Raw genomic sequence first — 13677 nt, 5'->3', positions numbered from 1 at the left:
AATTCACAGTGGTTTAATGTTTAAAAGTTTGATTTTTAATGTTTTTACTCTATTTGGTGCTTTAACAACTGACACGCCCGTATCTAAAAAAAAAAATATGCAAACAGACTGCAAATGTGATTTGAATGAAAGTCATTTAAAAAAAAATTCTTCTAAAATTATTGGCCAAATAATGAATTTTTATTTCATTTTTAAGTTTTGTCTTGGCAAGGGTGAGATCCAAGCCCCTGTAGGTTTGGGTTATAATCATACTGAAACGTCCCTTACTTTTAACTTTAAAATATAGTAAATACTACTAAATTTTTCTTATAACATTTTCTTCTAAAATTCAAAACCATCCAACATAAAAAAACTGATATTTAAAAATTTTAAATGCATAAAAGTTCGTAAATCGTTAATCATAACTCAAACGTCAATTTAAAAGAAAGTTCAACATCATACTTCAAATCAAAGAATAAAATCTTTATAACATAAATCCTCAAAAATTTTTAAAAAAAACTTTAAATATAAATCTAGTAATGCGGAAAGTAGAAGTCCCTCGTGAGTGTACTGTCGGGCCTGATCCACTCAAACTTCAGTGCCTCCCTCAAAATCATCCTCACCTGCAACCATTCAAACCTAGTGAATCTAATTACTCAGCATGCTCAAACCTGATATAACAAGTACATAACTATACAATCACATACGTAGAAATACATTTACTAAAAATAGATTTTTAATGCAAGTACAAAACTTTCAAAAATATGCAACTTTCTAAATCATGCATAAATATGAATTTTCCATAAAAATGACATTTTTAAATGAAGTCTGATCTTCGATAGTGACAACATTCAGTCGATTGATCAATCTACAAACCATAGTACTAGGCCGCTAGGTTCAACGTCCACTTCTTCGACGATTCCTCCGACTATTATAAAATAACTTCACCGTTCACTTCTTCAATGGATCCATTATTATTGAGATTCCCGCCCCCGTTTTCGACAGTTCACTCTCTTTGCATTGCAAGGTCACCGTTTTCGTTTCCAACGTATTCCTTACTACTTTTACGTCACGGTCAATTCACATTCCTCAAAAATATTTTCATTTATTTTATCATTTCATAAGAACATGTATAACTTTTCATATTCTTTAAAATTCCCAAAAATGACTTATATCATTTGTATACGTCGTGATTGCTAAAAATAACATAAACATGTAGATATGTTTAAATTTCTGAAAATAGCATATATAATGCATATCCTTTAAAACTTCTAAAAATAACATTTAGCATGATATGGAATTGTTTTGGAAGTTGCAAACTACCCTCGACTTTTCCTCAAACCGACCGCCCACGTTTCAACTCTATAACTACCCGGACGACCTAAGACTTCGTCCGAACAAAAGCGACTCGATTCCAAAATCCTAAAAATACCCAAAATATCCAGAAACTTGTTGGAAATTTCATCTTAGGACTTATGTTTCAAACGACTCGATTCACTCACTGAATGACTCATTTACCCCCGTGTTCGCGTTTTCAGGAAAACAAATTATCAAACTACTCTTCTGACTCGAACCAACCCGAGACCAAACCTTTATTAACATCTTAAGACCCAATTTAAGCTGCTGGAACTTCCCAAACCCAAGTCAACACAGAAACTTGAAGAAAATATTTAACCTAGGTCTAATTCGTCTCTATTTTGACATGTTCGGGCAAATTACGACCCCGAACGTACCACGGCTCGAAACGACCCCGAACCAGGTCCTAGACCTCTTCCGTAGACCCTAACCAAGACCATGATCAGCCTTTTTTGGACTCAGACCCGACACACTAAGCCCTAAACCTCTCGCATCAGCAGCTCACCGCGTGCGTCCCTTGCGTAGCACCAGCGGCTGTCACAGCCTTGGATCGACTCTTGGCCCACACTAGCCCCTCACCAGGAACCTAAGGCACGTCCCAAGCCCCTGGCCTAGTCCTTTCCACCATCCCCTTAGCCTTTGGTTTGCATCATTCCTTCAACAATTCTAAAAAACGTAGGATTTTCTTTTTGAAAAACATGGGATGCATATATATATAAAACTTAAAATAATCATCCTTATGAACTTTTCACAAAAATCAAATACATGCAATATTATGGATTGAATGGTGCATAAAGAAAGGTTTGAAAACATGTCTTTGCGTTTAAAACGCTCGAAATACGAATATCGAAGCGGTTGAACGTCGGTGACGAACGGGATACGATTTTTACCTCTTTTCTATCTTTTTTTCTCGTCAAAACCCCACCAAAAAGTCACATTGGGATGCAAGGGAGTCGAGTGATCATTATTGGAGGGAAGAACGAGGAAGAAAATCGAAGAACGAAGAGAAAAAAAATCGAAAACTTCCTTGCCCAAGACTCCCTTGTTTCGGTCAATTCCTTCAATTCATGTAATTGTGTGTGTGGGTGTGTTTTGGTGTGTGGGTGTGTGTTTTTAGGTTTCAGGGATTAAGTATATATAAACAAAATAAGACAAAACAAAAAGACTTTTCTAAATCATTTAATTAACGAGCTTAATTAATCTTAATTTTTAATTAATAAATTAAGCTCATTAAGATTAAAAAAATTATTAGGCTTCAAATTAAAAAATTTAAAAATATATATTTCGAAATTAATCTCTTATAAAATACATAATTTTCTTACTCCCACTAATTAATTTAAATTTGACATTAAAAATGCAATAATTTTTAAATTATTTAAAATAAATATTTTCTTAGCTAAAAATTTAGCTTTTAAATCTTTAACATCTTAATCGTCTCTGGTCCTCCGTCCAGACCAACCACTGATATTCGCCCGAACATCTTTAAAATATGCAATCGAGCAAAATTACACAATTAATATATCATTAAGTCACTCAAAACATATTATTCATACATCCAAAATCATTTAATTAAAATATTTTAGCAATTTAATAATTTTCATGCATACGGTTTACGTGGAATGATTTTCGGGCGTTACACCTACCGCCAGAGTGCGATGTTATATTAGGTTTCTCTCATCCCATTGTATCAAATTTGTTTTATAAAAATATAATATATAATGCACTCGAAATAGTTATTGGATCAACACAAAATTAATTTAAGTTATTTACACAAGTAATATGTTCTACAATTATGGTTTTAAAAATAGAAAAAAAAAAAAAAAAGCATTACTGAATTCACTTGTCTAAACCATACGCTATACAAGTTGAGCCAAGGACGGATCTAGGATTTTTGGTTCAGAGGCTACGTATCGAGTGACGAAAATAATTATTATACGTTGTATATAAATTTCGATAACAAAACTAAAGGAAGTGTAAAAATCAGACAATTAATTAGATAATCATAGAATCATATAAACAATATATCATTATTAACTCTTTTTTTTAATCTTCAATATAAAAATTAATATTTTAATTTTTAGAACAAGAGTATCTATCTATATCTATATATAAAATAAATTGTACAAATAATCAACACGCGCTTGCGGAGAACACTAGTTAATATATATACAATATAATTGAGGATTTCAACGAAATCAATTTAACCCGATTTTTTACGAGAAGATCTTGATGTATGTATATATACATCTATGTTATTAATTAAATCTAAACCTTTTTAATATTTAAATGTGTTGGTAAAGACTTTTTATATTTTAAGTCTAACCAGCCAACTTCATATTCCACTATTTTTCCATCACACCTTTTATTTCCTCCTCCATTTTCCCCATGCATCGCGTGGCCAGTTGTTATGTTTAAAAGGCAATACCCTCTATTATTTTAATTTTGCATCCAAATTGTATTTTCTTCAAAAAACAAATTATCTTGGCTTTAATTTGGATGAAAAATAATGAAAAAGTATNAAATAAATATTTTTCCCCACATGTTTATATCCAAATAGTTAAGAATGAAATTTAATGTAAATATTTGTCTAATTTTTTATTTCATATTTTAGAACACGAAATATGTAGTACTAGCGTATTTCAAATATTTATGTTACGTTGCCAAAATAAAAATTCATGCTATAACAAGAATAATGTTAAGGAATTACTATCACTTACGAGTTTTGGTGGTCGATAAAATCAAAACAACATTTAACTGTTTCAGGAAACAGATGCAATTTTCTGTATATAACAGGAACCAATTCAACCGCCTAGTCTTCAACCGCTTGAATTTTAGACCGCTTAGTCTTCAACCGCTTGAATTTCAGACCGCCTACCATTCACACGTTTGAAGCAAAAGAAGTTTAAACTTTTAAAGAACTTCCCAACCGACTGTTCGAAGACTTTAAATCGAGTCATTAAAAGAGCTATTTATTGCTCACTTAATGAAAGACATTCTATGATCGGTCCAGGACATTCAATGGTTTTGCACCGCTACGAGTCAATTATGTCCTGCACCAGTCCTGATATTGATCTGCATTTATATCACTATCCCAAAAAAAAAAGATCACTTATATCCTACAAGTTCTGATGGTAAAAACAGTTGTCATAAAAGAATACTCAACAGTAATTCTTCAAGGAACGAGATTCAAAGCTATGCTAGCAACAAGAACATTAAATGCTTTGCTGAAGAACATTTAATGTATTTGTAGCTGATAATGACACATCATTCTAAGGTTACAAGGTAACGTTACTCATCTCTCTCCGACCGTTGGAATGACTGCTTATATAAGAAGAGCTGGAAGTATGCAAGATAGACAAGAAAAAAATACAATATAAATCATCAAGCTTTCAACTGTGTTATTACTACAAGCCTGCATACTTAAAGAATCTGAGCGCAATCAAAGATCGCGTATCTCATCACTCATCAAGAACCTCTCAACAGAAAGATATCTGATCATTCAAGGATCATATTCGTGCTACTAAAATAGATTGTTTTATTTACATCAGTAACATTTGATTATTTGATTAATAGTGGTGTATGGTGAACCGATGTTTTTTAAAATCCAGAAGTGTAAAATGATCACTAAGAGTTCCGAAACAAGCAATGTGATAAGTCCTGATTGGAGTGTGCTGTTGCAAAGAGTTTTGTAAAGCCAAAGTCTTTTAGTGAAATCCTTCTTATAGAGGAAGAAGAGGTGACGTAGGAGTATTATATCCGAACATCCATAAAAATCCCGTGTCTTTACTTTTTGAAAGCTTTTACAATTCAAATCATATCTTCTTGATTAGATTGCCAACTAGTTGAAACTATAAATAGAAATATTGAACCGTTTTCGGCACTTTTCAAGTGGTTCATATTTCTAACTGTTTGAGAGAAACTTTCAACCGCCCAAAAAACGGTTAAAAATAAATTTTAAAAACAAATATTTTCAAAGACTAAACTCTTTCTCGATCCCAACAAATAATAACATCTACACTTTTATATTATAATATAATAATAATATAATTATCAAGTGAAACACCGAGAGTTATTGTTTTTAGTTTCTAAAATATATATAATTTTCTTCCAAAAATATAATCACTATTATTATTTTTATTTTTATGAAAATTCGAAAAAAAATATCTAGTGGAACAGGTTATTATCTTACATAAAAAATTTATATAACAATTTATATTCCATGTTCAAATTTATCTGTAATTATCCTCACCTGTCAACATTATTATAATGAATATTATATAATTATTATGATTGATGAAGCATAACATCTACGCGTCTAGCTGCACTCATTAATTAAATTGAGTGAGGAAAAATAAATGGAAAGAGAATAAAATTTTAAATATTTAATAATATGAAAATTTTAAAAAAAAATCTTTAAAACACCAAAATATTCTTTATTTTTAAATTTTGTATATTTATATATTTTTGAAATATTGATTGACGTGGAATTATAGTAAAACTAAAAACATTTATTCTCGTATTAAACTTGTTTAACTTTATATGATCTCGTCCCATCTGGCTTATTTCATACTTTCTACCAATGTTCTCCAAACCGGACCGGACCGGCCGGTCGGACCGGTTCAACCGTGAACCGGCCTCCAGACCGGTCCGGAGATAAGTAAAAACCCAGAAAATAGGTTTAACCGGAAAAAACCGGTTAAAACCCGGAAAAATCGGAAAAATTTTTTAACAAATTTTTGCTTTCTGTTTGCTAAACATGTATTATTTTAATTTTTAAAAAAATATTTAGATAAAGGTGTTGGTGAAATGCAAGAAACACCTTCTTTGGACTTGGAAGAACTTTTGGATGGTGGGGATGAAGATGATAATGACTACGAAAGAACACTTCAAGAATTGGATGCGGTGTGGGCATCAAAGGATGCAACTTGAAAGTTGAAATTGGATGTTTGATACTTTTTTGTATAAGAAATTTGATGTTTGCTACTTTTTTGTATAATTAAACTTGATGTTTTCTTGGGCACTTAAACTTGGTCATCACTATTTGGTTACATGTTAGGTGTAATTTGGATTTTTGAATTTGAAAAGTGATGTTTATTTGGATATTTGTTGTAATTTTCATCTTAAAAATTAAGTAAAAACTATAAAAACATAAATAATCAATATTTTACCATTTTATTTATTATATAAAATAAATAAAATATTAATTTTATTGATCCGGTTCGACCGTTCGGTTGAACCGGTTGAACCATTTGTTAAGGCTTGACCGGTTCGATTAACGGTACGGTTATAAAAACACTGCTTTCTACAATTTTGCTTGCAATACGAGAGATACATGTTTGAATAAGTCTTTTGTGAGAACGTCTCACGATTCTTTATCTGTGAGACGGGTCAACTCTATCGATATTCACAATAAAAAGTAATATTCTTAGCATAAAAAGTAATATTTTTTCATGAATGATCCAAATAAGAGATCCGTCTCAAAAAATACGACCTATGAGACCGTCTCACACCAATTTTTGCCTACATGTTGTGGGCGAGATGCAACACTTGTCAGTGTATTTACTAAACTTTTATTTCTTTAACTCGTTTTTCTAATTTAGTTTATAAATCAAATAACTAATGATATTTAATTAATTTTATTTTTCTTTTCTTTTTTATTTTTTAGTTACATGTTTCTTTTTGAAAAATTAGCGTAAGTTTGAAATTTTAGTTATATGTAATTTTAATCTTTTTTAGTCATGTGTAAATTTTTTTAAATACCGAGTAATTAATAAAAAAAATTAATGTTTCAATGTCATCTTACCGTTAAACATGTTCTTACGGTTTATTGAACACAATAAGACTCGAATTAGTTTTCTTCTGTTCGACTTCGATCCAAAATTCGAAAATTTTAAAATTTTTAGATCGAATTCGGTTTGAATTAAAGCTCGAAAGATTCGAATATGTTCACGAACTATTTGAATTATTGTTAAAAAATAAGTACTCGAAATATTTGAAATTTATTTATTTAATATATAATTATATTAGATTAATAAAATATTATAACTCATGAGTTGTTCGCGAACTGTCGAACAAAATAATTTGAGCTCGAGTTCGACTCGAAAAAAAATTCGAACATGTTTGAAATTAGCTCAAATTCAATAAACTCAAATCTGAATGGAATATTTTTCGAATCGATTCGTTTACATCTTTGATTTACACACCGCATGTTAACATGGCAAAGTTGACCGGAAGTACTATAGAAAAATCGTCCAACAACCTATGCTAGCATGGGCCTTAACCCCAAAGTTCCCAACAAACATGTTAACAGGTGCAAATGCGGATTTAATCTTGGCCCCCACAAATTAGTGTAATTACATTCTCTACCACAACATTCCTTTAGAAAAAAATAGTCTTTTTTTAATATAAAAATGGATTTTTTTATTTAGAAATATTATATAAGAAAGAAAAAAGAAATATCAGATAATCAATGTATATACATATGCGTGTGTGTAGTGTGTGTGTGTGTGTGTGTGTGTGTGCATACTTGTTCTTTGCTCCTACTCTGTCTTTCTCGATTTCGACTCACACCCCAGCTATATAGCCAGAGCCAGTTCTCAGATCATCCGCGAGAGTCAATCCCTCGAACCCACGTCCAGCTTTCCCCCATATCAGCTGTTTATACTCGGATTTGCTGGTCGATTGATGTAGCAATCCCATCTTGTAGTCACACGCGTGTGTGGTTATTATTACGGTGCCTGACGTTTGCTTTTGCTGTAATAATCTGGCTCTGGTTTATGGGTTTCTTGCAGATGCTAAAGAGCCAGTGGATATGGACGTAAATCCCATGCCTCATGCGGTGGCGATAGCATGCACCGCATAGGATACGTGGTGGCTTTCGTTCGTGGTTTTTCTTGTGTTGATTTTCGGGGAAATTCGATCGTGCGATGCCGAATCAAATTGTGAAAGCGAGGCGGGAGTCGGTGGCGTCATGCATGACGTGTCCTCTCTGCCACAAGCTGTTTCGCGATGCTACTACGATTATTGAATGCCTTCATACGTGTGAGTGGCTTCTCTCTTGTCGTAATTGTTTGGATTCGTGGATTTCTCTTGTAATTTGGTGCGAGTTCCTCAAATTGTCACCTGTTCTGGGATGTGATGGTGGTTGTTTCATCTGGGTTTTTTGCGTTGAGTTTGTGATATTCGAATTTCGATTTTTCGTTTTGTGGGATCGGGTGCCAGCGATCTGGGAGCTACACGTGTTAATGGGTTGTTTGTGTGAATTTGTGTATCCATATTTGGCTTGTTGGACATACGTATTTGTCTGCTTGGTGGGAAGTTTATTTATCTTTGGATAAATGATTAGATANCATTGATTCTATCCTTATAGTGTTGAAGTGTGTTCTTGATTTCAGTTAACTCGTTACGCCTATATTTGACATATCCGGTGATTGATCAAATTGGAAAGCTTCCTAATTTTTAAAATTCTTTTTCATGAAATCTTGTTTAAGGAATCTGATATTCTTTTATCTTTGAATATTATCCAGTTTGCAGGAAATGCATATTCAAGAAGCTATTGGATGAGGAAATGGAGTGCTGTCCAGTTTGCGATATTGATCTGGGATGTGCTCCTTTAGACAAATTGAGGTAGCTAGCTGTCAGCATTGATGGCTTTCTCTCTCACACACTAGCTCGCACTGATACAGCACTTCTCTTCATGCTCTTTCTTTCTTTTCATTAGCGTACAATACAGGAATTTTGTTGCATGTTCTTGTAAATTTTCCTACGTATGGTGAACATCACATTGCTTCTTGTATATATGCCATATGCCACTTTTTTCAACCAGACTTGCTGCAGTAAAATTGAAATAGAACCTTTTTGTCCGTGCCCTTTATGTGCAACTCACATTTCTTCATTTGACCGTGGGCTGCATCATTTTTCATTGTCATTTCCCTCATAATCGTTTATCAGGCCTGATCATAATTTGCAAGATATAAGGGCGAGATTATTCCCTTATAAGAGGACACATGTGAATTCTCCGGAGGTTGTGACTCCTGTCACGTTTCCAGCCAAAAGAAAGGAAAGATCCCTCTCATCATTGGTGGTTAGCACTCCAAGAGTTTCGACGCAGAGTGGGATGACTGGTAGAAGATCAAAATCCATTGCTAGAAAAGTATCAAGAGATTCAAGTTTCATCATAGAGAAACATTTTAGAAAAGAGGAATCCTCGAGTGACCACCTTGAGAGCTCTAGCTCACAGGATATTTTAACAAAATTTACTCAGAATGCACGGCAGGTGAAGTATAGAGTTATAATTAGTTTGAATATTACCTAATTCGTGAACTGTGTAGATTTTTGCATTTGCTACAACTACGTTTCCGTGTGCTGCAGAACCATACTGCTGCTGAGCCGTCTAATCATCCTAATTCTGATAAAGGAAGGGAGAATGATTCTGAACTTTGGGAGGGAAAACTTGATCTTTGGAAACCATTAACGTGCTTGGTGGAAGCAGCGAGTAGGAGCAAATCTTCAAAGTTTACGACTCAAGGATCTGTTGCTAAATCAGAATCCCATGACAATGAGAGAAATCTTGCTAAGACCAAACATAAGGAAAACAGGCCGAAATCGAAGGTTCAAGCTGAGAACTCTACTGTTCACACTGCACAAGAATCAGAAAGACCTGACAAATTGCGGAGAGGTCGCCAAAAAAAAAAGGGCGAAAAGCTTGGAGAATTCAGGGTTCCACCTCCGGTTGTGCTTGATGCTGCCTGTGCTAAATTTGACCGAAATAGTCCTATTTGGTTCTCATTAGTGGCCTCTGATGAAAAGTAAGCAGTCACCTATATCCTTATAACAATGTGAAATAAAATTTTGATTTGAAGCCAACTACCTTTGTAATTTTCTGTATTATATCTTCAGGGATGCACATGCACCCTTACCTCAGATTGCTTCTAGTTACCTAAGAATAAAGTAAGTGCTTGATAACTATTATTACTTTTAACTTTTGAGTGAAAAAGTGTTCCTGTTGGGATGTTTATCCCTTACATTCTACACCAGAATTGCACTAACATTATTAGTGGCTTATAACTTTAATTATCTGGATGCATGTCAACAAAATGTCAGCCAATGGTATATGAGAAGAATGTTACTTAACACATATAGAAGTCATAGTTCAAGCAATTCCTAATTATTAAAATCTCGTGGTATTGGGAATTCCTCTGAAATGTTTCCGTGCTACTGTGGTTGAGAGTTTCTGTTTCTGTGTAAATTCAAACTTTACATAGCGTCTTACCATTTTATGAATATATAGTTGACTGTCAATTGCAGATCTTAATCAGCAGTGAAAATTTCCCCGGATGAGAGCCTCTTTTCTTGGGAAGGTGGACTAGTGTTGGTGCTGGGCTAGTCTAAATGAGTACTGCTCGGTGGGCGTGAGTTTGAAAATAATAATGTGTAAACAACATAGATTTCAGTGTTCTTTGATGCTTCTCAGAACTCTTTTCTTGGTCCAAGGATGTACTGGCCTTACTCATCTCATAGACTAAGTTCAAGCTGTAGCAGAAACAGATATCTTTAGAGTCGTAACCGTTTAGGTCCACACCACGTCTTTTTGAAACATTGGTGTTTCTATGTTTCCGTTTGTCCATCACCCCTAGATCCGTGAATGATCTAACACACCCATAGGCAAATAAATCCAAGGATGATGAGGAACCAGCACCAACTGATCTCACACCTTCGTAAGCAGATCCTTGAGTACGTGTGGGCCGGTAATACCATTACAATAGATCCTACATGGTCTTCACAGTTTTCACGTGGGTCGTCATGATTTTAGATTTTCATTGTGGTTCTATGAAGGTTGCCACAGTTGAATTTTATTACGGAACTATGTTGTGGAATTACTGCAGATAGTTCTGTATATATTCTCTTTTGGAGTCTCTGCTATGCAAACTGAATAATTGAACTCATGCTCACATATCCCCTCTGAATATTATAACGTGGTTATTATACTTTCCACTCTTTTTGTTTAGCTGAATTATTAAGTGCACTGGAAAAAAGACATGAATCAAGGGATGGTTTATGGGCTCTTGCACTAAAAGTTTTGTACTTGACGTTCAGTTTCAAATATAACTGATCATATCCGTTCAATTTTCACAGGGATGGGAGCATACAGGTTTCTCTGATTCAAAAATACCTGAGAGGGAAGTTGGACCTTGCAAGCGAAAATGAGGTAACTTGATTCATCTCATTCTGATAATTTATCTGTGGTTTCTGCCATCAACCTAGCAAATATTTACTTTCCTTGTCTGTCACTTTTGTATATCAGTAACTTTTTAATTTTACTTTCTTTCACTGGCGGCCTTAGTTCTGAGATGGCGATTCTTGTACCTATGAAGTTATTTACAGCAACAACGTTTCTGCTAATCAAAACTTTGTAGGTGGAAATAAAATGCATGGGACAGACAGTGATCCCCACATTAACATTGCATAATCTTGTGGAACTATGGCTTCAAATGAGTGGAACAGAGAGAGCATCAGCCACCATCGGCTCGTCTGCAAAGGACTTCGTGATGGTATTATGCTATACCCGCAAATTTCCAGACTCCAGTTGACTCTGTCTGGCTCGCATTCTTTTCTCATGTCCTAAGAATCTTGTGTTACATCGTGGTACTTCCGAACGATTTGAGTGTGCTCTCAAAAATTATGTTATCCAAGTTGGAGAGGATAACTCTTGCGAGTTTCTGGTGTTTGATGACTTGATCTAAGCCTGGGATGCCTATTGCATGGAACAATTTGTGGTACTGTGTGCTTGTATCATTCATTCACACACACACACACACACACACACACACACATATATATAAACTAGGAAATTGCATGCTATAGTTTTGTTTTAGTTGAAATTACTCTCACGTGCAACGTACGTGCGATGCATTTGGGAAGCACGAGGAGTAGTCGCACGTGGGATGCACGAGGAATAGTTTTATTTGAAATTGTAAGTGTTTTGCACGTGAGAGTAGTTTCATTTTAAACAAAATTATTTATGCAGTTGTTGTTAAATGTCAATGACAGATCTATATATTTGAAATTAATGTTAGTCATTGAGCAATGTTGAGGGAAAAAAACATTTTAAATTATATATTTTTTAAGCACTCTATTTTTCAGTGTATATATAATTTGTTAATCTTTTTCTCTGAGTAAATACAAATATTTTTTCATATATCATGTTCAATATCAATCATAGTACTTTTATATTCATCAATAATTTACAACTATTTTTATTTTATTTTTTAAATGAATTTGTTGATTTTTTTTTTGTTGTCAGTCTAACCGTCGTGTTCCAAGGTATTATTTTTATCGCATTTGGTTTTATAGAATTTGATAGATATTTTCTAATTGAGTAAATTAATTCCATTGAATTTTTTTTTTAAAAGATTGTTATTGGATTAATGAATTTGAGATGATGAATTTCAAATTATTTATTTGTTCGGAAAAGTTGTGATTTGATTGATGAACAAATTCATTGATTTAAAATTCAATTTGATTTCATATTTATTCTGTACCAAATTATGAAATTTTAATGATAATTGTGATGGATTTCAAAGATATTCAAGATAGATATAATTAAAATTCATCCCTCGAATCCTTCCTCATATCAAATTTATAATCTTAAATTAAATAAAATGTATCATTTCAAACGCAAACTAACATTGCGTGATTTATGTTATTTGAAACTTTTAATAGAATTCACAATTTTGATGCATCATTGATCTCTATAATAATAATAATAATAATAATAATAATAATAATAATAATAANGAGGCTGTGATGATTAATAAAAAAAGGTTACATAAATAACCAAATATATTCACATCTTCAACTAATATCACTCATATGTTTGACAGTTGCGTTGTTTTTACCCCATACATATAGATCTAACCTTAATTAGAAAATAAACTACAAAGATCTGATTTCATATCATAAAAAGAAACATTTTAATTTTTTTAATGATAGAAAACAAACATATAAACACTATCATAGTTTGCAAATTTGAACATTCAACATGCTTTTCAATGTCGTGTTCGAGAATTCGTAATTGTTGGTGTACCGTTTTTTCGAAAGTTTAAAATTTTTTATTTTGACGTTCAAAACATTATTTGGACGTCGTATGATTTAAATTATTCATATGATGTTTTAGAATGATTTACCTTTGCGTATATAACACCGACTCCAACTATTCCGGATTTTAAGTGGAAATAGCTCTTGTTGTAAATCATACGAATCAATCTTTCTCTTTCTTCAATTGTTTAATCAGGACCACGATCAGAAACTGGATTCCTTGTATAGATCGCACTAGAGATCTAA

General features: G+C 33.1%; 1 protein-coding gene across 4 annotated transcripts; it reads left to right on the top strand.

Annotated features, from left to right (window-relative positions):
• Nucleotides 1–7849: 7849 nt before the first annotated feature.
• On the top strand, nucleotides 7850–12364 carry LOC140978853 (E3 ubiquitin protein ligase DRIP2-like). 4 transcript variants are annotated; one of them, XM_073444088.1, is made up of 8 exons: nucleotides 7850–8021; nucleotides 8127–8376; nucleotides 8862–8961; nucleotides 9286–9610; nucleotides 9706–10142; nucleotides 10234–10284; nucleotides 11470–11542; nucleotides 11751–12364. In XM_073444088.1, exons 2-8 carry the CDS (start codon nucleotides 8262–8264, stop codon nucleotides 11922–11924), a joined length of 1275 nt encoding a protein of 424 aa, XP_073300189.1. In that variant the 5' UTR covers nucleotides 7850–8021; nucleotides 8127–8261; the 3' UTR covers nucleotides 11925–12364. The 4 variants fall into 4 exon arrangements, with proteins under 4 accessions (XP_073300189.1, XP_073300190.1, XP_073300188.1 ...); XM_073444089.1 differs by having other exon boundaries at nucleotides 7850–8037; XM_073444087.1 differs by having other exon boundaries at nucleotides 7850–8376.
• Nucleotides 12365–13677: the final 1313 nt, after the last annotated feature.

This window comes from Primulina huaijiensis, chromosome 6 (genome assembly GCF_012295235.1).
Source record: "Primulina huaijiensis isolate GDHJ02 chromosome 6, ASM1229523v2, whole genome shotgun sequence".
NCBI classification, from domain to species: domain Eukaryota; kingdom Viridiplantae; phylum Streptophyta; class Magnoliopsida; order Lamiales; family Gesneriaceae; genus Primulina; species Primulina huaijiensis.
This window is presented reverse-complemented; position numbering and strand designations above follow the sequence as displayed.

Bases quoted from the DNA above. Each gene is read 5' to 3' on its own strand.
- LOC140978853 (XM_073444088.1), top strand. From the start codon at position 8,262: ATGCCGAATCAAATTGTGAAAGCGAGGCGGGAGTCGGTGGCGTCATGC. The intron at 8,962-9,285 runs GTAGCTAGCTGT...ATCGTTTATCAG, and splicing joins GCTCCTTTAGACAAATTGAG to GCCTGATCATAATTTGCAAG. The intron at 10,143-10,233 runs GTAAGCAGTCAC...TTATATCTTCAG, and splicing joins TTAGTGGCCTCTGATGAAAA to GGATGCACATGCACCCTTAC.